This window comes from Watersipora subatra, chromosome 9 (genome assembly GCF_963576615.1).
Source record: "Watersipora subatra chromosome 9, tzWatSuba1.1, whole genome shotgun sequence".
Lineage (NCBI taxonomy): Eukaryota > Metazoa > Bryozoa > Gymnolaemata > Cheilostomatida > Watersiporidae > Watersipora > Watersipora subatra.
The window spans coordinates 11930279-11955818 of NC_088716.1; the positions used below are offsets into that span (position 1 = coordinate 11930279).

The 25540-nt window shown below is 35.9% G+C and overlaps 2 protein-coding genes across 3 annotated transcripts in view; both read right to left on the reverse strand.

Moving 5' to 3' along the window:
• Positions 1-571: 571 nt before the first annotated feature.
• On the reverse strand, positions 572-12132 carry LOC137405512 (uncharacterized oxidoreductase TM_0325-like). Its single transcript, XM_068091809.1, has 7 exons — positions 11944-12132; positions 10031-10081; positions 8304-8524; positions 6849-6934; positions 5512-5675; positions 3622-3756; positions 572-1118 (listed from the first exon to the last, which is right to left on the reverse strand). The coding sequence occupies exons 1-7, from the start codon at positions 12044-12046 to the stop codon at positions 994-996; spliced, it is 885 nt and encodes a 294-aa protein (XP_067947910.1). The 5' UTR covers positions 12047-12132; the 3' UTR covers positions 572-993.
• Positions 12133-16640: 4508 nt separating this feature from the next.
• The window catches only part of LOC137403984 (transcription factor E2F7-like), a 34538-nt gene continuing 25638 nt past the window's right edge, over positions 16641-25540 (reverse strand). Inside the window, exons 12-15 of one of the 2 annotated variants that reach the window (XM_068090136.1) lie at positions 24971-25158; positions 23795-23879; positions 22610-22677; positions 16641-17298 (exon numbers count right to left, since the gene is read on the reverse strand). In XM_068090136.1, coding sequence (XP_067946237.1) covers positions 17038-17298; positions 22610-22677; positions 23795-23879; positions 24971-25158 — 602 coding nt within the window. In that variant the 3' untranslated portion in view covers positions 16641-17037. Of the gene's footprint in view, positions 17299-22516; positions 22678-23794; positions 23880-24970; positions 25159-25540 lie in introns of both variants that reach the window. The other variant, XM_068090135.1, reaches the window with a different exon arrangement.

A 25540-nucleotide genomic window follows, 5' to 3' on the forward strand; every position in this document is an offset into this window, starting at 1 on the left:
TTTACAGTCGCTATGGCAACAACTGAAGCACCTTATTATTTGGACGCTAAGAACCATGGTCTACTTTGCTCCAAACAATATGAACTTTACAAAATATTGTCTGTCAAACATAAAACATCTTTATATATATATATATATATATATATATATATATATATATATATATACTGACTGACCCCAACACAACCTTAGCTATAGACTTGCTATGTCTCAAAATGGTTTATTTTCAACCAATCTATTCCTGCTGGAACCAGTTTATAAGCTCGTTGCAGCAGTGTTTGCTACAAGGCAAGGCTCACCGATGAACTATATGTCAAATGGAGCAAATATCAACTTACTGTAGGTGTATACTTGTTTGGGAATATTAAATGCATATAGCATTGTACAACAATGAGTTATTTTGTTTGCAAATTAGGCTGAATTTGCGACAAAATCTGAAATAAAGGAGTTGTCTGATCATGGCAATGAAAAGACAACTTCTAAAAGGCTTAAAATGCTCCACCTGTAGTAGGTGTAGGTGCTATTAATAGATGTAGTGTCTTGGTAAACTTTCATTATTATATTTCACCGCATACCATTATGCTTTTTCCTTTGACAATCTTAACAACTGGTAACAAATATATCATGCAATTTATGCCTTAAATACAATAGGAGCACAGGCTAAATGCTGATTTTATGCATTTTGGGAGCAAATCCAAGCTTTTAGGGCTTATGCCACCGCTGGTATTTCATAGCAAATTCTGATTCCAAAATTGATTCCACAAATAAATAAAATATACCAGAACTTGAGTGTGTACAGCACTATCTACGCTATAAAACTCACAGATCAGTGGTGTTTGTATGCATCGATGAATCCAGAACATAACTGTACACCTGCCCAGTCAGTCAACTTTCACATATCAATGTTTTAGTTACATGGTAGATGTTTCATCCCCATCTTCATAGTCATACACCGAGAGTAGAAGCTAACAACAGCATCTTATCTGGAATTATTTATCGAGGACACAGAGCATGCCTTCCTCCATCTACCGGTAAGCTACATCCTGTTATGAAAGACGCAGCGTCGGATGCCAGGAAGGCTATTGCTTGGGCAGACTCCTCAGGTTTACCTGGTCTGCCTAAAAGCAAAAAGAAATGACATCATAACCAGTTTGATACAAGTAAAATAAAGCTTAACCTTTATTTACAAACACCTCAAAATATAAATTTTTTAAAGAGTTGTGAAATTTGACCCTATATTTAAAGTAATTTCCAGCATGCAAGTTACAAAGTTTCTCACAACGGCAGTTTTGTAAGTAAGTGAATGTAAAGAAACTGGTGAGCCAAGCACAATCGTGCCCCAATATACGAGAAAATCGTGATATGAGGAAAATTTTTATTAGGTCTATGCCTTGAGACACGAGAAAACTTTGGGATAAGCGCATACAAGCCGGTTCTCAATGGCCACTAAATGGCCAGATATGCAAGAGATCATCCATCGAAAAAAGCATCACTCCGGTCTTTCTCATGGAATCAGTTTGAAAGAAGTTTAAGAGAAGTCGATTAAAAGTTGTCGTGAAAGTGAGGCTAAAAGCGTAAAACCGGAAACAAATAATAAAAATTAAAATTAAGGCAAAATCGGAGTTAAGCAGAAGGTTAAAACTTAGCTTCAAGTGTGTTTAGCGAGCTAAATTCATTTAAGTTAAATTCAAAGTTTCTGTTACGTTGCATCACAAAAGTCTAGTGTACCGAATACGTTACTGTCAAGTCTCTTTTACATCGCCATTAGCCGCGACATCTGTCTTGAAGGTAAGAACTCCATAAAGTTCTGTACATAATTATGTTACAATTTATTGCAGATCATAACCACTAGATAGGTATTTGTTACTTTGTAAAAATAGGTAGTGAATTACAACAACTAAAAACACATTTTTCCATCGTAATATCCTGCCTTTAATTGGTTTTTCACAGTAAGTGAACAAATCAAATTGTAGTTAGTTATTTTATATAATATGTAAAAAATTAACCTACGGGCTCAGTCCCAAAATGCATTAAGTTTGTATGTCAAGGTATGACTGTACCTTCTATGTCCAACCTATGCATCACCAGGCCCAGACTCACACTGCAGATCAAGCAGAACTGCAGTCAGGTAACTCATGATTAAATGTGTAGGTATCCAAACGATTGTCAGAATAAATGATGCAAATGGCAAGCATGTTGATTGTTAAGCACATTGTATGTTAACAGTTTCAACAATAACTTTCCCTACAAATCAATGAATACAGTTAATTGATCTCAGGTAATGAAAAAGTAAAGTTTTAAGTGCTACCATGATGTTAGCTACCTGTAACCTTGACACCAGATCCTTGGCGCTTTGTCTAAATAACACCAAGCAACCACTTGGAGTATTCTACCGGAGAAATACATCTCACAAGTCTGTTTTTCAATCTTTTATTCAAAATGTTATAACCTTGGCTAATTTGACAACAGTTCAGAATATACATCAAATTTTAATGCCATATTTTAACATAAATCCTTGAGATTGATATTGAGCATCGTTTCCTCAGAAAAAGAATTCTGAACCTATGGAAAGACAACTATTAGTTTTGCAATAAAAAGCTAGCTTTAACAAACACCACAGCAATAGCTATGATTATTAGAACTAATCTTTCTTACAATCTATATATAAATCTCAAAGTTTCTCGTCGTCTGTCATCACCATTAAGTGTCTGTCCAGCAATGAAAAATTCGTATCGTAGAAGATTTGATCTCAAAACTTCCCATTCACAAGGTGACAAGCTGACCCATAAAACTACATGAGATGCAATTGGGCGATTTGAGTCATTGTCTGGGTTAAAATACGAATGGTGACTCTGCGTTACGAGCAACGTCACTAAAGCTTGCCCTCACGGTTCTTATTAGCAAGTTCAGCAATACGGATAATAGCTTACTGAAATTAGTAGTGCTGCACGATATCTTTGTATGTACATTTGATTATTTGGTCTCTAAATATATCGAATATCGAAAAACATTGAACATTGGAGATGTCTTCTTTCGATATATAGTGTTAGGCTTTAACATGAACGATTTGAGAGGATATTGGTTAATATTGGTTGAAAAACCGGAGTTGTCCCCTCTTTACATTAAGGAGAATGGACAACTTCAGTTTTGCAAAATAAAACAAGCGGATATTTCGATAAAATATCGGCTTCGATATTCATATCGATTTGAAAACTGACCCAATATAAAATCATCCACTGAAATATATCGTCACATCGAATTATATCGCTTTATCGTGCAGCACTAGAAATTAGCCAGTGGCAACTACATAACCTGCCACTGTTTATAAGCTGTTTTTAATACCCGTGCAACACCAGACATTCGGCTAGCCTTTACTATAATAAGAGCCAAGTTCGTCTGTCTGTCTGGAGCCATGCTTAAAGGTTGTAAAAAAGGTTGCTTTTAACGGGAATCAAACTCAGAACTTTCAGTATGGTAGACCCCCACTCTACCACATGCGCAAATTAACTGACCTACTACAATTTGGAATACTTGTGTAGATAATTATTACACAGACAATCTTTCACAGGGCACTAGACTGCCATGGTACTAGTTAAGATAATGAAGTATTTGGTAGTTTACCAAGGGCATGAGTGGTCTTGCTATGTTCTAGAAAGGCAGCATAAGCCTGTTCGTCCAGACCTCCTCTCCTATGCAGCTCTGTTATAGTCACACCTGGATTCACTGCATTGACTCTTACTCCTGAGTTTCCTAACTCTGTGGTTATGAGACAAACAGAGCTTACACAAAATTGGTTAACTCTATGAAACAGACAAACATCATCACTTACCAATGCATTCACGGTGAAAAGCAAGTTCCTACTAAATTCACAAAAAAATCCAGGTACAAAGGCAAATAGAAAGATATATCATATTAAAAAAGTTGGTGTATTATAATCATCAGCATTGTTGCTAAATGATTTCTTATCACAATTCAACACTGCAGCCATAAGCATGGCACTTTCAGGAGATGACATTAAGAATTTAAAAACAATTGTTTGGGCTTTGATCTTTGATTGAGTGTGAGGATTTTTGATACAATAATTATTTCAATAGCAGCACTAAAAAGTGAAAATACACCTAATAAGCTTGACTGAATAAAATCTAAGGGTTTGATTGATGTACAACTGAACTTGCACTACTGTGATGCAGGCCCATATTCCCTGGGGCGGCTGGCCGGCTGAGCCGCCCCAACTTTTTGGGAATTTTACACGGCTAAGTAAAGTCAAACTCGGATAACTCGCCGTCGGATAAAATGTAACATTTCATCTCAAACACAAGGTTAACTCGAATGGATTTGTTTGGTCAGTTCCAACGCAATGATAAAATGCTTCAGATAACTTGAAGTCAACATCATTTATTTGAAAAGTTATTTGCCCAACAGCCATGGACACGGTTTTTATCGCTGTAGAATATAACTTCATTCCAAGCCATAGAGACAAACATAAACTTTTAGTAGTTCTTAGGCATTATTATTATCATCATCAGAGGCACAATATTCTTGTTAACGACTTTTATAAAGGTTTGCAAAAGATCAAGTTTTACCAAACACCCGCTTGGCCATGCCCCCATTGAAAGCGTAAAACCCTCCAAATAAACTTAAAATAAAATCCGCAAAATTGATCTTTGTTAAAACGCTCCAAAGAAAAAGATGTCTTTTTTCTGAGCATTTTAACTGCGGTCAAGTTTTGCCTATTTTAATTAAAAACGTCTCGTCAGTCGCATCACCTAAAGCAAAAAAAATCTCAAAAAATAGAAAAATGTTGATACTTTCCGATAAAATTTTTTAAAATTTCACATGAGAGGCCCGGCTGACGCCCTACATGAGAGAAACCTGCTGGGGGGTTTACACCGCCCCCATCCACACCCCTAGGTGTTCATAACTAGTCGCCTAACTTAAACCGCCCCAACTTGCAACCAGTGAATACAGGCCTGCTGTGATGATAACACTGGCCACTCTGAATTGTCCAAAGATAACAGTAACAAATGTATGATATTTGAGTTTTGTGTAGTTCATTTTGAAGCACAACACACACTAAAATCATTCTAAATATATTTAGTTTTAGAAGTGGGTACAAAAAATAAGTCTAAGGTCAACACAAATTATTTCGCAAATTGGGCTTTTCATTCGTTCTAAAGTTCGTCTTATTACTAATTACTTATTATGGCAAAAACTAAACATTTCATTACCAAGTTGACGTTTGTTCGTATGCATATTAAAAGATGAATATTCAAAGAGACAGACTTTTTTACAAAGAAAGGAAAGTTAAATATTACCAAACTATAAAAATCTATCCATAACTGCATGAAATCGCTGCCTCAATAAAAATTAACTATCAATTAAATTAATAGCTAATCAACTATTAATTCATATAAATTAATAGGTAATAAACTATTAATTAAATACTACTTCCTAGTGCCCAAATAAGACCAACTATTAAGACACATGAAGGAGACTGTCAGACTGTCTTACCAAGAGCTACACATCTAGTGAACTGGTCTACTGCAGCTTTAGAGAGGTTATATGCTAGGACTCCAGGGAAGGAGCGGAGACCATTTACACTTGACACATTTACTATGCTACCCTTGCTCTGGATGAGGTAGGGAACAGCCAGCATAGTGAGGTGGTAAATAGACCTGCAATTTAAAGCCAACGATTGATACGAAAATTATGGGAGTTCAAGGTTTGATTAGTGTGAGCTCCTGGAGGACTATCTCTGGCCTTGTATCTATGAGATCACACAACTAAGTTGTTATCCTCATCAATCTATGTACATTTCAGTGTTTGTTTGTCTGTCAAGTTATAGTAATAAAGTTTTGGGAATGAAAAATCTATTTCATAGAGGTTTTGAACGGCCAGTTCTGCAGGCGGCTAGCTTTTCCAGTCGACTAGATATCCAGCTGAACAGAGCAATTACCAATAGTGAAAATATTCATTACATTGGTTAGAATACGCATAATGACATTGCGTCACGCGTAGCAGTTACCAGCTGGCCTGACCAGAGAAATACCCGAAGTTGCACGGGTAATAAAAATGGCTTATAAACAGTTGCAGGTAATGTAGTGTAAAGGTGATATAGGTAATTTAATGTTTATAAGTTAATAGGCTGTTTTTTATTACCAGTGCAACACAGGGAATTCAGCTAGTTGAGTATATATGTTGATAGAAGCTGATATGGACCATCCATCACAAGAGACGGAAAACCAAAGTTTAAAAGGGATGCGCTGATCAAAAGTCAAGTTTTTTAACTCAACCAAACAATGCTGGTGTTTGCAAAAAAAACTTTTGTGATGAAAAATCTTCAAGCATAAATATTTCTTTATCAAATATCTCTGCAAACCTAAACTGTGTTGCAAGCAATAAATAATAAAAATACGAAAACTGGACCAATAACTGAAAAACGAAGCTGGCTATTGACTAAAGATAAACTACTATTAGTCAGCTCAACCACTCACATGCCATTAGTTGTCATAACCATGTCATACCGAGTTCACTCACCTGACATTGGCTGTCATAGCCATGTCATACCGAGTACACTCACCTGACATCGGTTGTCATAACCCAGTTATACCGAGTCCACTCATCAGAATTTGTTTGCCATAACCATGTCACAGTGAGGTCACTCACCTGACACGGGTTGCCAAAACCCTGTCATACCCAGTCCACTCACCACTCACTCCCCTCATGGTTGCCATAACCATGGCATATTAAATCCGCTCACCATAATTTAAGTGCCATAACCATTGTCATACTGAGACCACTCACTTGACTTTAATTGCCATAGAAGCTTTGTCATACTGTCCACTCACCTGACATTAGTTGCCATAACTCTGTCATACTGAGTCAATGATGTGTCTTCTATGCTTCCTTTCTCAAGGATACCAGCATTGTTTACCTATAACATTGCAGCCATTACAATTTCATGATTTTTTGTGACTAATCCATGTACATTATGTTGTTTGTTTATGTTTTATAGCTGAAACATAAATTACTATAACGAACGTTGAAACAGTACATTTCTCATATCAGTTCAATATGACAGTTACAACAGGAGTGTCCAACCTTTTAATCACACCATAACAAGTATTATCAACAGCTAGCAAGCCAAGCTAGAATAGCAAAAAAAGCCACATAAACCAGTAAGCTATAATTACATTACACTAAAAATAAGCTATAAAAAGCTTGACAAAAAATACAATAATATTTCAACACATTATTACACAATTAATGCCATTTTTGTAGCCTACCTTCCCAGACACTTAGAATATAAAGATGCAACAAAAACCAATGACAATGCACATCATCAACTCATTATGTTTGCAATATGAACTATTTTCACAGTAACTTGCTGTCAAGAACCCACTAGCCTTCGAATCATCTCTGACACCCTATTTATATAGTCATAATTATTACTCAGGTGTCGGGTCATTTTCTAACAATCTTTTGCTCAGCAAATGTGGCCATGATAGTCAGTTTATAACAATTCAAAAAGCATTAATAAGCAGGAACGAATAACCTGATGTCATTGGTTAGCTGTAACACATTTCCCAGTCAATGATTAAATGATCGGATGAGCACATCGATAACTCGTTAATATGATATTCCGTCTTGTATGTTTTGAACTTGAACTTTTTAAAAGACAGAATTTGAAATATCTTGTATACTTTATTCCCGACTATCTTATCTGTGACTCTTACTTGGTGCTTGAAACATTTTTAAGGAATTCCTAGCCTAGAAAAAATTTGTTTTTTGCACTTATGAGTATTTTTTTTCAAGTTATTCAGCAGTGACCAAACTAATCTGACAAAGATGCTTTTGATGACTAGCTATGGCAGCACATCCTAATATTTGTGTTAGCCAAAGTCAGCAACACAAATGTAAACACAATTCATATAGTAAACTAATAATAACAAAAACACTGCAAATAAAATGCTGAAATGTTACCATCACTTGTGATGTAGACATGAGAGCCGTGCAACTTTCTTTATCGTACTAAAGCTGTGTAAACTTTTAAAGTTACATATACCGAAGTTTAACAAAAATTTAAAATTTAATAGTTAACATTTTTAACATCAGAATGTGTCTCAACCAACAACAAAATCACGACAAACACATTCCAGTTTAGAACAGTTTAAAATACTGGATAGCCTAACAAAGGGGAGATAAATCCAATCACATATGTTACAGTTTTACAGGTATAAAAGGTAACTCTAAGAAATAAACCAACCAAAGAGACCAAAATCTTCTTTTCAACTTTAACTCACCAAAATATCGAGCTTATCAAGCCTGCGAATGGCACAGTTGATGATATTCTCGACATCTGAAGGTTGAGCCACGTCTCCAGACACAGTGTCCAGCTGGGCATTGGAATGGCATAAGTCGGCGGTTTCTTTGAGGGCAGCCTCATTACGTCCCGTCAGCATAAGATTGGCTCCCAATCGAGAGAAGAGTATTGCTGTTGCTCGACCTATACCCGAGCTAGCCCCTGGTGACAAACCCGCAACGTTGATCAAAATAATCAAGTGGTATGATCGTCTTACAATGTTTCAAAGTGGCTTGATGCACTTTTATTTGACAGTAGTAATTTTATTTACTAACAATGAGGCAATAGCGAGAGTCTTGCATTTTATTTACATAAAATTTTCCTATCCAATGTTTTTATTTTCAAGCAATAAAATCCATTATAAAGCAGCCAATCATCATAATGTACTACAATATACACATTTCATTAAAGCAATTATATGGAGCCAAATGCGAGTGAATAACAAATCGCAAATGCGTTATCAATGAACAACAATCACTGCATGCTATAGATCAATTATATTAATGCAGACGCAATAGCTACCACCTTCTATCCTATCGGACACATGACATTTCACTCAAAACTGGAATTGAGATTGTAAACTACCAAATAGATTGTCTGGCACAAATGTGCTTCTAAGCTTTCTGTGGTCTGGCAATTCAATTGTGTGAGGATGTTCGAGGACGCTCCACATCCAACTAACTGGCATAAAAAACTCCTAGCGCTTCAGAAAATTTCCCGACGCTTGTTAAAAATACAAAAGGAAATTATTTGAGGATCTGTAGGCGCAGGAACAGATTAGTTGCTGAGAATCAGGGTCAGAGCGAATGTCCACAGTAGTCAACATTAGTTAATAGAGGGTCAACAACAAAGTACTATAGTGATTCCTTGCTACTTTGCGGATCAGCTTTCATGGTTTCAGTACTTTACGGGTTAAAAAATAACTTTTAATAAACAAGTTGAAAATAATAAAAAAACAAGAATTGACAAAATACATGAATCTTTCTCAGCCTTGTTTAGTGAAATAACTCCGCTAGCATCATTATGACAGCAGTCGTCATGGTTCCCTGTTTTTCTGTTACATTTTGTAAAAGTGCAAAGCGTTTGTGACACCTTTCACGACACCTTTAAATGACTTTAACAATCAAAATTATTTAATGTACATAAGAAAAAGAAAAAATGGTTACAATTGATGAAAAAGTGACTTCGTTAGATATAAGTTTATTGGTTTTTACTCAATTCGTGAATTTTAATTTTTCATGGAGGGTGAAGGTGCCAAATAACTGTGAGAAATAAGGGATTATTGTATTAGAATATAGTCCTTAAGATATATCACAGGTGCTTAACAGTACTAGTTGAAAGTTTAATTAAAAACCTATCTTCATAGATGGCATCCATTAGAGACAGAAAACTTCAGTTTACCGATTTTTTCCCCTTTGAAATCGTTAAACTTGCCAAGGATGGGCTGATTTGAATGCGTAATCTTGGCTAGCTACTTGAACCAACTACTAAAAACTTCAGCGTCCAACAAAATGCTTTGGGGGTTCATTTTTACAAATCCTGTGTTTCTCATACAGCAATTTTTTGCTGTCAGTTACGCAAATACAGTAGAACCGAGATACAACAGATGAGCATGATACGCCGTCACTATTACTTGACTTTCTCTCACAAACATCCAAGTGAGCCTACCTGTTATTAGTGCTGCTTTTCCTGCCAAAGATGTGCTCATCTTGACGCTGTCTGAAAAAGGATTTTAAAAGTTTTTAGCTATTACAGTCAATATAGCGCAGCATGATAGAAATGGGATATAATTCCAAAAAAGGTTCATCAGTTCTTGCTTTTTCTTTTTTGTAATTCAGCACACTTGACATACTTGAGAGTAAATACAACAAGTTTCTGTCACGAGTCAGCTTAAAGTTTCAAATGATCATCAGGACCAGGATAGAATTGTTTAAGAAACATTATACATATTAGCATTAGGAAGTGGCGATTACTTTTGTCATGCTCTGTATCAGAAGACACAATTTCGGGGAGAAACTTTTATACTGATAAACAGAAGAGCACTGCAGCTACAGAGATCTCGGGAGATAAAAGAAAGGGTAATTACACATATTACAAATAAATTCATTAACATTTAACTAAAATGTATATTTACTAACACGAAACATAAAATGTTAAATATAAACATTTGGAATATAGTGACTCTAAAATGTTGCTTAATTTACAAAAAACTCAGCATTACTTTGCGATAATCACATGCTTTAAATAATTAGATGAGGAAAACTTGGTTTGTTGTAAATATTTGTAGTTATGATATTATGCAAGACACAAAATAATTGACAAATATGAGGTAATTAGTCCTGCTGTAAACAAATTTATGTGATCAAAGATTTAGTGTGGCTTAAATAATAAATCAGCTAGACAGTTCTCTGAAACCTCAGCTGATATGACAACAAATGTCAAAAAGAATGTTTCACTTTGAAAATGAGAAAAGTTTGAGTCTTAAATTAAAATCTAATGGCTGTGCTAATAACTGCATTGACAGCGTGCTATTCGTATTGTGCAAACATAAAACTACAGCCACCTGTAGACGTAAAAGATAAAAAAGTTGCGACGAATGAAGAATAAAGAGACTTGTAACAAATCTTTGTTACACTCTGTGTAATAACTTGTACATGTAGATAGCTGTTGCATGGTGATTAATGATTTCACTACTGCTAGACCACAAGTGTCAAGTACGCATGTGTGGCATAATACTGCCAAAGCTGCCATAGTTTATTCTTAAGCAAGACTATTACATCTCCGTCTTCTCAAAAACAAATAAAAATAAAGCACTTATTATCTCTATTGAACAAATATATCCCAAAGTAATGGGTCAAAACAAAACATTTGCATAAGAAAAAGATAACAACACCTCATCACAATGTTGTAAGACAAACTAAGAACAAACATTTTGAAACATGAACCTCTTGCTAAACTAAATAATTTCTAAAGATAAAACACTAAAAATAATTTGAAACCTGTGATATACCTCGATATCTAGGGCCATTTGACCAGCTAGGTCATATCATAATCATTGAAACGTAATGGTAGCCGTCTAACGCGCCTAGGGCGTTTGGTAACAATCTCACCCTCCAATGTATCGGACATTGAACACGGCGGAGAAAGCCCATCATTGTTAATACCCAATCCATCTGAGATTTGCACATCCACAACCTGTGGCTTAATTTGCGTTTCCCTATCAGGGGATATGTCTGCCCTCGGCTTTGAATAGTCATCACAGACTTGCTCCTCTTTAAACTATCTCACTAAGCCTAGTGTCTTGTCTGTTACAACGGAATGCATGACAACAACCAATGGATATCAAATATGACCTATCACTGTCAAGGTCTGAGACATGCATCGAAATCTGATCACCTCTAGCAGTCTCAGAATAATAAAACTGGCCCTCAATCAAAAGTTTCTTCTCTGATCTACTATGAGCATCATGATAGAACTGAATTTTACCCTGATGGTCACCTAACAAGCGCCTGACCACAACTAAGTCATACCCTCTGACTAGATACTTACTGTAGCTGGACGCGCATCATTCAAAGTCCTACCTTGAAGCATCTCAACAGGTGACAGCAGCTTATCAGCTATAGGTGTATTGCCCATGGATGTCAATCCAATCGACCACTCTTTACCCTCTTTTAAGCACAACATTTCATCATAGATTTGACCACTCCTGCAGTTCTTTCTGCCTGGTCATTAGCTGCCACATGCTAAGGTGAGCTGTTGGTGTGTCAGAGTCCCTTAGAGTTACAGAGCCGCCTGAACTCAGCACTCGCCAATGGCAGTCCATCATCTGAAAAAAGTTTTTTCCCGTAGACCAAAGTCACTGAACACCTCAGCAAGAACTTCGATGATTGTCAAACTACTCGTGCCGTTTTCCAATAGATTCACAATCAGCCATTTGGTGATATAATGAACTGCCAACAGATAATCAGCACCTTCAATAAAAAAAACAAATCAACTCCTAAAACTTTAAACAGGTAAACCGGTGAGTTTTAGGCGGCTTAATGTTACTCATCTTTACCACTGATCCTTTTTTGTAAATGTATGTTCACTAATCCTCCAACGTTAGACTACTACTGATCATCAATAGACTCTGCGCAGGAACGACTAATCTGTAAAGATGATAACTCATCGTACAAATATCTAGGTGTCCGTGCTGTATCTCTTTGGTAAGTATCTCGCTCCAACATTTCTCCTTAAACCCTTTCTACGCATGCCTCTCCCTGTGTCTTTCGTTGCCAATAGCCTCTGTTTTACATAATCCACTAGTGTCTTGTGGATAGCCGTTGTATAGTTTATTGTAGAATACGTACAAAGTGAGCTATGATTTCTGTACTGTTAGACCACGAGTGTTAAGTACACATGCATAGCTCATTATTACTAAAACTGTCAAAGTTTATTCTTACGCGAAACTATCACACTTTGCCTATGCATAAACACATGCACACCAATAACATGTTTATGCAGCAAGACCATAGGACAGCACTTTTTCACTTCAAAACAAAGCGAAACATTTCATCCTTGATATGCTCTTACGAAAAATAAGTGGTTATCTGAAAACTTCAAAATACAAGTCAAAAAGTTCCATTGTCATATGGAAATATCACGAAAATAACATACCAACTGGCAATGCAGCCCTACCACAAGATAGGCATATAATATGTACAAGCAGCAAGACGCCCAAAGACATCAAGATCCAATAATTAGAAACCGTCAAAAGCAAATTAGAAACTCTAAAATTGGAGAGATCAATCACAGAAATTGCGTCAACACCAGCTAGAGAAACCGCCAAAGGGGTGTGGAAGCAATTAAATCTACCAACCACCATCAGAAAATCACCAAAGAAACATTGGAGACGAATCAAATGATTACACGTATACAGATCTGTCTTTCTCTGTCAGACACAACCTAGTTACAAGGAAGGAGTCAGGAGCTCCACCCTACATGTCTACATCACGCCCACCAGCTGCAGACTTATGCAACAAGATATCCTCGCACATCCGACGTAAAGCATTGAACCTTAAGACTCAACTTACTGCCACAGGCTAACCTTCCCACATCCTAGACATCTATGAAAGAGAACGACTCCAATGACTTAGCCTCTCTTTCCCAAGGGTCTGCAAAGCTCCTTCTCTTTCCCGAGGGCCTGCTTAGGTTCTCTCCCTTCTGCCTACTGAGGAGCCTCTTTCTACCCCACCTATAGAGCAGGCCCGTATTCGCTGGATTGAATACAGGCCTGAGCCATATTCAATCCAGCTCTTAATTGAGCTGAGCCACCCCAACTTTTTAGTGATTTTCAGCAGCTATGTACTAAGAATTGTAGTCTGAGTTCATTCACTTAGAACTTTAAACAGCTAATTTACTAGCATATAGCATTTTATTTTGTTTCCGTGAGATCTCACCAAATGAGTAATCTTGTGAGACTTTGTTAAGACTTGGAAACTGAACCTTATTGCTTATAATGGGGGTGTAAAAAAGACCCCCAAACTTACATTTTCTTTATTATATAAAACTTAATCAATGTCGAATCAAAACATCGACGAGGAGCACTATGGGGCAGGCTCGTCTAAATAATCATCTAACATTACACATATAGAAAGATGTTGAAATAGATAAAGAATCAGTTAACATTGACAGAACAAGAGCTGTTAAAATATAAAAGTAATAGCTCTTGTTCTGTCAATGTCCCTTACAGAAACCTGTAGTGTCATGAGTTTTATATCGTTCGTTGAATAAAGAAAAAGATTTGCCTACCATGAACCGTAAACAATATACAGTCAAACATGGATAACTCGTCCACGGATAGCTCGAACACATGGTTAATTCGAACATTTTCTTTGGTCCGTTCTCACGTAATGATAAATTGCTATAGATAACTCGAACTCAACACTGTTAATTCGAACTGTTTTTTGCCCAACGGCTACCGAAACGGTTGTTATCGCTTTAGAAAATCACTTTATTCAAAGCCATAGAGGTAAACTTCATCTTTTCGTAATTCATAAGCGTCGTTATTACCACCATCGGCAGAATATTTTTGTCAACGGCTTTTCTAAAGGTTTGGTGAAATTTGATTTATACTGCTATACGATGAATGGCACGGGCTAGCCTGGTCACGCGCGCAAGGATTTTCGCCACGCACATACAAAACAAAAATCGCATGTTGTTTTTGTTTTGTATGTGCGTGGCGAAAATCCTTGAGTGCGTGACCCGGCTAGCCCGTGATGAATAGTTTTCCGACGTTGATTCCGTGTTGAATCAACGTCGGAATGTTGAATGTTTTAAAAATTGTTGTAATTAAACATATACGTTGTCTGAGCTACAAAAAACTATTCATCGTTTGACCTAAACACAGAATACGTGTGTACATTCAATAAGTATTTATTAAAAAAGCGTGAGTGATATAGAATGTACCGTAAAACCTCATAAAAATTCTAATTGAACTGCCTCGGAGTGTTGCTCTTAACGAATCCCAGGTAAAGTAAGGTAATCTTTGCATAAACTTCAAGAAAAAACGGCAAAATTGATCGTGGGTAAAACCCCAAAAGAAAAAAATGTCTTTTCTTTTGAGCATTTCAACAACGATCAAGTTTTGCCAATGTCAATCTGAAAAACGTCCTGGCAATAACATCACCTCAAACAACAAACCAATCTCAAGTGATAGAAAAATCTCTATACTTTTTCATAAAAACGTTTTAAACTTTACATTAGAAGCATTTAATTTGAAACAAGCCATTTGTGCTTTTGATTTATATTATAGTTGGTATATGTACATGTATCTACTAATAAATAAGTAAATATATGGACTTGTGACAGTGCTCTGATAACTTGAACGCTCTGATAATTCGAACACTTTTGCTCGGTCCCGTGAAGTTCGAGTTATCCATGTTTGACTGTATCTATGTAGATTTTGATGGTTGCCAATGATTGCATTTATGCATAATTTTAGAGTTGTTAATGTTTAAAAAGTCCAGATTGGGGCGTTGCCCGAACCCCGTTGAGGGGCTTACACCCAAACCCCCAGGTGTTCACAACTAGTCGCCTAACATTTGCTGTCCCAACTTGCAACTAGGGAATACAGGCCTGCTATAGAACCTCATTCTCCTTCATCAGCTGAGCCTCTTCTACATCACTCTCAACTGCCGCAACTTTCTACCTATGGACTGTCACGACTCTCGTTTGATTGTCGAAAATCACAGCCGTACGAGACTGAGCAAACAAACATGGACGACCGTTCGTGTAAGGGTGTAACTTTCATTGGCTATTCTAACCTTTTGTCGTTAATATTGTTATAGAATTTTGTTAGTTGTGTATTTAATTGTTTGACTTATATAATACAAAAGTAACTTTTACCGGTAAATATCAGTATTGCTTACAATAGCTTGACACCTTCACTAGTACCTGAACCAGTAATAATCCACTAGTTCCCCACAAGCAAAAGTGCACAAAATAAACACAGTCAAAATAGAATAAGCTGACAAAGCAAATTCAACACTGTTGTATGTGTGAATTCGAATTAGTTATGCATCACAAAATTTCTCCTAAACCACGTTTAACAACATTATTCCAACTACTAGCATTTCAGGAGCTACCGCTCTCATTTTAATTTATAATACAGAGAGCAATGTTATAAATGACGTGGCTATTTATTTTTTGATATTGCTGCCTTAGTTTTTTTATCAAAAATATAGCACAATTATTCCATTTAAGGCAACTTTAATATCCCATGTCGTTTTACAGTCCATGAGACCGAGTTCCTAAAAACCCAGGACTGAGCTGCAGTAAATCGTGAAATTTTACCCGCTAAACATAGCCTTTGGTAATGTACTCAGTTTTCCCCGTGCACTGTTGGTGTAAACTGCAACAATGGTCATGACACACAGAGCCATCGAGTGTAAGAGCGTAGAGCCATCGAGCTACACTCGATGGCTCTACGCTCTTACATAGATGACTCGATGGCTCTGATGACCACAGTGTCATCAGAGCCATCGAGCTACACTCGATGGCTCTGATGACACAAATTGAACGATGCTATTTTGAGTGTCGGGGAGACAAACCCTGATGAAGAAAACTGCTAACAATGTGGTCGTTTGGAAATCCTAGCCACATGATTTCCGTGTATGCCTTACCAATGCTACAAATAGAACTCACTAAACGAGAAACTGCTGAAATATCGAAATTTTGATAAGCTAATTTTGAATTCAACCTGAAAATAATGATTCTCAAATTAGTAGAGTACTTTCCAATCAATCAGTGTAAATATATACAACTTCGGGAATATACAAAATCTGCATAAATCAACAAAATCATAGACCCGCAAACCATAGCAAAAATATTCCTCAGTGACAAATATCACACAAACCAACATAAAGAACCAGTTTTTCAAACTGTTGGTTAGCATTATGTAATAATGGATGAAAAACTATGACTTACACCACTACACAGATACACACTGAATTTTCATTGTTTCATAAAAAATCACAAATATGAAAAAAATGGCCAAAATTTACAAACAGTTTACCTACACTAAAGCCAGTAACACTCAATCATTTCTTCTATCAAAAACACAGTGAGAGCCTAGTGAGAGAAAATAGTCAAAATAGGTCACATGGTCATCAAGTCTAATAAATGCAGTGCACAATCTATAAGCTCGGCTGTTTGGGAGAAAGTAAAAGCTGCCGAATGGCAGCGCGAGGCTTAGTGTTTCCTGGACTAGCTGCTGCCACAGAGTCAGTGCCTTGAGGTGTTACCACAGGACTAGCTATGAAGGCTATATGCGTAGCAGTGATTGGATTGGTATTTTTGGTAGAGGAAACAGGAACCCCATGCTGGTCACTCGGTGTGCTGTAGATTAGAGGCACTGGAGTCGTTGTCACTTGGTTCCCTGGCATCTCGCAGCATACCTTTGGCAATTCATAAAAACATAGAAATTAGTTTATCGGTGATAAATAAAGCTCAACAGTTATAAGTACTATTAGTTTCATTCCAACAAAGAGAACTTCAGCTATAATTATTTATTAACATTCTAACGATGTGGCAACAACTGAGACAAATGCCTGACCAATCAAAAGCTCAACCGTTTGAATACTTGCACTTTTATTGGTCACACATTCTTTACTGTCGCTACATCATTTTGACTGTTATACTGTTTTTCTCCTGATTGACACAAGAGATTTAATTGATAAAAGGGGCGTGTATTTAATTGATAAAGGGACGTGTTCAAAGTATTTTGGTCAAGTTTAAATTCTATTGTAACAGAAAGCCATTTCTCTCAAGGACAATGTCTTGTTATACCCAAAAACCTTCATGATGGTGTCTCTGTGAATGGATGTATATATATATATATATATGCATGCCAGTGTTTGTCCGTGATTTCATAATCGTAATGTAATAATCGTAATTTTATATACATACCATACATATTAAAAATTAGTAATAAAACAATATGTTAGCCTTATTAACTATAGTTACCTACAGCAACTTTAGTGCACTTGGTGGTTATGATCTGCTTATATGATTAAGATTCTTGCTTCTTCCTTTAACGTTGTTATTAATCTTAGAACCCATGGCTAACAAATTAAAGTTAATAGTAAATATTATATTAAACGCTAAAATACATAATAAATTTTCACCTTACTCATCACTAATTTTTATTAAACTCATGCAATATCAAGCATTTCTGAAACATGAATAATGCTGAACTGAGAGACAGAATGAGCATTATATCTCCTTCAAGCATTGTGGAAGGGATTTCGATGAATACCAGGTCGACATCTTTGTTATTCCGACATATGCAGCACACTTACTGTTTAACATTAGGTTTTAACGAATATTTAATTACATCCTGATAAAATAATTAATTGGGTAGCGAAAGAGCTAAATCCGGAACAATCTATTGTTAGATTCTGTATCCTTTAGTAGATTCTGCAATTATTATGTATTTGCGTCACTTTTTATCTAAGAACATGAACTTTGCTTTAACCCTTTCAATGCCAAAGACGCATTTATGCGTCTTTTAGGGTCGAATGCCACAGACGCATTTTTGCGACTTTCCCAAGTTCCTGAATATTCATGAACTCGCGTAGTAACTTCATTTTATTATTCGTTGACAACATAACCCACGGTCTTTGGGACTTTTATGATATTGACAACGTTGTCCGAAGATATCTTTATAAAATTAGCCTAAAATAACGAAGAAATTTTATACTTTTGTTTGAGAACTACTAACCTAAAAACAAACAATTTTTGTGTAAGTTTTGCTGAGTACTGTGCGAGTCAGAACACAGGTAATTACTTATGTTGATGGCGTTATAGCCAATTCAAATTTAGATTTTCGTGATTACCCAGATATCTAAAGTAGCAGCAGTGACTCTGATAGTGGTGAAAGTAATAGTTTTGTAAGAGTAAGGAACATTGCGGAGGATTGTTTTAGCTTCGGATCGATCGCTCCACATAGCTTTATCGTCGCACAAAGTATAGATACATTGACAAAATAACATATGGTACAAAAATGTTCTAGATAGAGTTTGAAATTGAAAAAATATTGTATACATATCATGAAGCAATATCGGCAATTTTCGGTGAAAAGGCTGGCACTAGGCCGATAGCCGAATTTGTACATGGTTGGCAGTGAAAAGGTTAAATATGCACAGAGATAATAAACGAGTTGCCATGTTTTAAAATAGTGGAGTCTTTTTCATTCATAACCACCACATATCAAGTAACTCCTTACATTGAATGATAGCCATTAGCAGATACTTGCTATATTATCATCAATATATACTATCATTTATAATCTCAAATCAAGTTGTAACAAAATTAGATTTGTGTGCTCCTGTTTTTATATACTGACAACTCCTAACTACATTGTGCATCGGCTACATACATGTACAGTGCACCCTCAAGATACGATTACCCTGATATACGATTTTTTCACCTTACGAAGTTGAACACAGTGAGATTTTCACCTCATTATATGAAATTTATTTCACTATACGAATTTAAGAAAATTTTTGCCCGATTTCAAATTTGCCAGACGGTGCGCTTATTATGTACGTCGAAATAATAAAGACTCCGAAATGCGGTTCGCCGAAAAGATTTTCCCAACGTTCAGAAGAGACACGATGATCAACTTCTCTCAGGTCGGCAATCCACGTGGGAATTTTTGTAAAAAGTGCGTAAGGAAGAGCAAATATTCGTTTTTAGCGTTATATTCCACTTTACTATAAACTAGAGCTGCACAACGATTATAAAAATTGATCGCGATTAATAACTGGTCTGAACCAGTTAATCTTCGATTAATCTTAGTATTAATCTAGCAAAAACCTGCATATTCAAAAACATATAATACAGCTACATATAGATTAATTATATTTTAAACAAATGTTAGCAGCAGTACATGTTATGTACAATGTACATAGGCCTAAGTTACAATGTAATAATTATTATGAGTACGAAAACTGTCTATGAAAGTCTATAATTAAGTCAGGCAAGAGTTGAGGCAGCATAGTTTATTCACATTATCTGAATAAAGAGATGTCCTCGCCCTACATACAATATTGCTAGCTTTAGAGAATAGCCGCTCACAGGGTACAGTAGTGCCGGTAGTCAGTAGTATTAGTTAATGTCTGCGACAGCTGGTGATGATTTCTGCGCGGTAGGATGAGAATTAGTTAAAATATATCTTAATGATGATGTGCTGTGGTGGTAAGCAAATTCTTCCTGGGATATACTGCATTTCGCTTTCTTGTTTACGCTTCCAACAACTTACAGAAATGCGCTACCTAGGGTGGAAGACATTTTTCTGCTTTCATGTTTCAATAAAGTGTCAATCTTATATTACTAATATTCTGAAGCTGAAATATGATTGCAATTTTTTTGAAAATGAAAATACATGTATAATTTACTTAGGAAAGTTTTTAAAAATAAACAAAAATAAACTGTAAGATATTAAATAATACTGAAGTCACTTTTGTTGCTATTACTTAGAAACATGTTCAAACGACTAACAACATGGCCGTTTACAACTAGATCAGCACGGCGCATGTGCATTGTATTGTATAAACAAGTTTAATGTTAGCGACTCACTGTATTTTCATAGTTGAGTGCAAAATAATTGTAGTTTAATTTATTGGTAAGAAAGTGTTGCTTGTCATATTATTTATTTGTTAGTAAATTAAATGGTAGTAACCTGCTACGGTAGTATTACTAACGTATGGAACCACAACAAGATCATCACCTCGGTTGCGTTTTAATTGAAGATTAATTGGCTCAACTCAGTTGATCGTTTATTTTTATTAGTCACGTTAATTGTTTAATTAACGCGATCATTGTGCAGCTCTACTATAAACTTTTATTAAGCATACGTATGTAACTACAAGTATCTATATTTAACCCGTTTGCTATGGAATTTGAGACTGATACAAACGTTACAAGACGAAGGAAAAATGATTTTTATGACAACAAAGTTGGAGGTCATAAATGAATAGGAAGAAGGTGCTTGCATTATTAATATTGCCAAGGAATATGGTCGCAATCAATGAAAAATTGCGATTATTATTATTAAAACAAGAAATTCGTTAAAGCAAACACAAGGAGGAGCTTAGGACTGACGACTTGAAGGGGTTTGAGGCAATGCACGAGATCAGCATTCAAATGCAGCAACCATTTAGTAGTGACAAGGAAGTAGAGACAGAAATACCTACACCGGCAGAAAAATTTCAAGTGTTTAATTTACTGTGGTGTGGACTGGTACATTAAAACAATACTGTACAATGTATGATTAATGTATATCATTAATTTATCTTCTTTGTGTGGCGTGTTTTCATATTTTAGTCATTTCATGTTTTATTTTATTTCATGTTTTATTTCATTTTGAATTTATGTTTTATTTTCTTGTTAAATCATGCCTTTGCAGGCGGGCCTGTTTTCCACCACGTAAAAACAAATCCTCGCATGTAACTCATATATAACTAGCTACTCAAGATAGTTGACACTTCCACATTACTTTCTAGAACTTGCTAAAACCCTGCCTTCTAGGGTATAAATACGTACAAACTTCTGCATTTATGGTTATATTGATTCTTGTGCACATTTGACACAAGATAAACTACTGTACAACCTTCTCTGAATTCATTTACAAGCGTTAGCTAGCTAGCAATTTTCTGCATAGCACCAGCATTTACACTGCACCAGCAAGCATCATCCTCAATAAGTGATCAAGGAGCTATCTTCTACATTGCACCAAGTTAGCTTGTTTTTTTAGAGCACTCTCTGCACCAGCAGGAAAGCTGTGTCTTCCTGGCCATTTCTGCTTTTCATGACCCAAAATTGTAGAACTTTTCTTCAAAACCAGTGAAAAAAATTTGACAGGAGTAGACAACTTCTTTTAGCCTGCCAAAAATTCGATTTCATTAAGTATTAAATTTATTTATAAGCGTACAGTAACATAATTAGCATTGATACGTCTTTGCCTCCTCTCTGCTCTACTCGCTGCATGTACCAGCTGAAGTCACATTACTCTAAAGGTATGTACATCCAGTATAGTAAATAAAATTTCATTTTTCTTTTCGATGGGCATTAAATGGTCGAGTGTTCGAGAGGCCGCTTTCGATAACTGCATCGCTCGGTCTTTCTTGTTGAATTAAGTTGAAAAAGGTTTTAATCAGGCACGCTAAATGTGAAGGTGAAAACAGCAACTGATGAAGAATAAAATTTTTGTGATATAAAGTTGAAATTCAGTAAAATAGTTAAAAGACATTAAAACTCAGTTTCACGTGTGAGTTTAGTAAGCTAAACTTAATTGAAGTGAATTGAAAGTTTATGTTATACGCATGTCTTGAAGGTAAGAACTTTTTACCATACATACTGCATTTGGTATACATATTCTGATGTTGCATTTTACAGTATTGCAGATCATAATGACTAGGTGAACTTAATACAATGCAGCTACTGTAGATAACTACAGTTACTAAAGTTAACATATCATTTTGTTACTAATTTTCAATATGTACAGCATTTTTTATATAATTTTGTACGATTTTTACCTTATTTATTTTGCATTATATAATTACAATGGTTTCTATACCCCTACATACAATTCTTTCACCATACGATGCCAACCTTGGAGCGGATCAGCATCGTCTCCTGAGGGTGCACTGTAGTAAGTATTACATTACTTTTTATTCTTCGCTTCCAAGTTTGAATAATACTCACTACTTCTGTTTGTAGAGACTGTGCACAGCCAATGTCCTCAGCTATAGTGACCTCCGACATGTTTACATCTACAAAAAACACAAAGCATGGTGACTACAAGGATATAAGGAAAACAAAGGAACATTTATACTGTAAAACCTGTATTTGAACGCCACCTTTATTTGAACATCATCTCTATTTGAATGTCACCTCTATTTGAGCGCCACTATTGGAAAAGGGTTGAAAAATAGAACGCCACCCTTTAATTTAAAGCCACTTCTATTTGAACGCCACTTCTATTTGAACGCCACTTCTATTTGAACGATACTATTTTACAGTCTTAATCTTCACGAACCCATAACAGAAAGTGATCAGTAGAAAAAGTGTCCACAAAACCGTACTAATAGTGATTCGATTACATCAATAATAATTAGTTCGTTTCATTGTTTCTGTTCGTATAAAAGTCCATTTTCCAACTAGAAGTCTTTAGGTTTTTTGTTACAAGCTTTGATTGTAACACCATAGTAATAATTAGTAACTGTATCAGACTAATAGTAGTTCCTTCTTAAACGCGGTCTCGATACTTCGATGTATGTGAGGGTTGTATGTATGAGGGTTGGATGTATGAAATATAAAGTTTTCACATTTACGATGGCAAATGTGCTACTAACATAATTTAAGGCGATTTTGAATACACGCAGTTTCTCTTCATTTGCGCTAGAAGTTTTTACTCAAAATGGCATCGCATAAATGTTTTGCTGTTAAAAAATTGTTTGGATGCTAATGACGACTAGTTCAGCTGTGCAGAAGACGGGTTGAGATAAGAAGACATTGTGGAAGGTACTGAACTGGCAGAAGAATATAAAATGGTTTCAAACAAAAGTAACAATAAAAATGCAACTGGTCGAGCAAATGATGCTATCACTTTTGTTTTAAAAATGTTAATATATATTATTTTGATTTAAAATGGTAATTTTTGTTGCAGTGTGTATTACAATTATGGCTTGCTGATGTCACTGTGTTCTTGAATATATATTTGCTGCGTTTGATAGATTATTGTTATACAACTTATAAATTTGCATAAATATAGCATATTATTTGAAATCAAAAATCGTCTAAATATATATAATGTATATACATATATATCATATATATGTATATATACTTTGACTTAGTCATATACATGGTCTATGATAGGATACTTACCCGAGTCCATTTTCAACTTTTTACTCTTCTGTAATCGGTTACCATCAGAAACCTTGTGAACCGTTTGACCTTCTGAATCGGAGAGCTGCAGAAAGACAAGCAATGCTATCTATACACATACACATCACTCATGTATCTGAGAGCTCATGCATCATAAGATACTGGTGAAGCAGCCGATAGACATGATAGGTGAAAAACATTCTGGAATAATCTAATCATAGCCATTATATATAGTGATGGCCTTTAGTCAAGTAACAGCGGACTGACTACAGTCGGATAAGGGGAAGTTACACGTGGGTCAAGGTCGAGTGTCAGCCAATTGATGACTGCATTAAGTAGACCACTAGAGGAAGACACTGCGAGCAAAACATTTTGTCCTTTTGAACACTATTGTATTTTGTGTGGTTTGTAATATAAATTAAATACTTTTATCTATATTTTTGCATTAAACAACGTTTTAGTTTGAACTTCTTCATGTTATTTTAAAGTGAATCAAATATAATTTTGAATCAATTTTTTTCAGTATAAGAGTTCTTTTTAAACATACTCACTAACAATCAGCAAATCCGACATAAATTTCTAGCAATGCAAACTAATGGTCAACGAATGGTAGAGCTCATGACCTGCCATAATATAACACAAGGTCCATTTCAACATTCGAGTGATATATTTCTCCAGCGACCTTAACCTTTCAGACATTGTACACAGAGATCATTGGAGCCGCATATCAACAGCGCTTTCAAACAAAAACCCGCAATACTGTTTAATGCATTCTAGATTGTTACCAAACAAATGAGCAAATCGTGATAAATTTTGATTCGGTTTTAAATCTTAAATTTTATTACAAATTGTTAGTTTCGACCAAGAATTCCAGCAGTTGGAGACCAGGAATGGTTTTTGTACAATTTAAGTCATGGAAATCTCTACAACAAATTAAAGAGACACAGATTTCCTTTCAAACGATAGCGAGATGTCCAGTTGTTATTAGCAATAGATCCATTTGATGTTGATAGGATGACATGGAACTTTGCTAACACCTTGGGATAAGCCATGGTTTGGGATGATATTCTAGTTTCATATAGTTACAAAACAAACGATAAAATTCAATATTTTGTAAACAAATAACGATTTCAGCTAGATTATTGTCGAAAGTGAATTGATCATTCCATAACTCACAGTACGCTTCTGTTGAGGGGAAGCTTCTGCCTCTTCCTTGGAGGGCGGAGTATAGAGTGTACGAGTTTGAGTTGTGCTCGACTGTGGAAGGATCGTCCGAACGGCGCTGCCAGGGGTAGGTGAAGTGTTGAGCAAAGAGACAGCTATGGGTGACTGTTGTATAGGACCAGTCACCACGTACTGGTTGCCTGTCAGAGTCAAAAGTGCTAAGGTACGTGTCACAGGACAACAGAATGAGAGAGAGAAAACCATGCATACGCTTGTTAAAGAGAGACAACAAGATACAGGTGCCTGCTATGCGGACAATAGCTGACCGGTGCTTGTCAAAGATGTATAATATGCAATAGAGATATGCGAGTTTGCACACAAGTAACACCGGGAACCTGCAGTAACTCGCAGACAATTACTTCAGATGCAACCGGTGTGTCTAGCGATTTACAGCTTTCGTCGCAAGCGATCAATTGTGAACAAAGTCACCTAGCATAAACGTTACCCAAACATTGCCACAATGCAAAATTTTTAAAGTCAGCAGATGCCGGTATGCAGAGGAGCTACTAACGACCAAACTAA

Excerpts from the sequence above, each read along its gene's own strand:
- LOC137405512 (XM_068091809.1), bottom strand. The coding sequence starts at position 12,046 with ATGTTGTGCTTAAAAGAGGGTAAAGAGTGGTCGATTGGATTGACATCC. Across the intron at positions 6,935-8,303 it reads TTGATAAGCTCGATATTTTG|GTAAACAATGCTGGTATCCT; the intron begins GTGAGTTAAAGT and ends GCAATGTTATAG. Across the intron at positions 1,119-3,621 it reads CAAGACCACTCATGCCCTTG|GCAGACCAGGTAAACCTGAG; the intron begins GTAAACTACCAA and ends TTTTGCTTTTAG.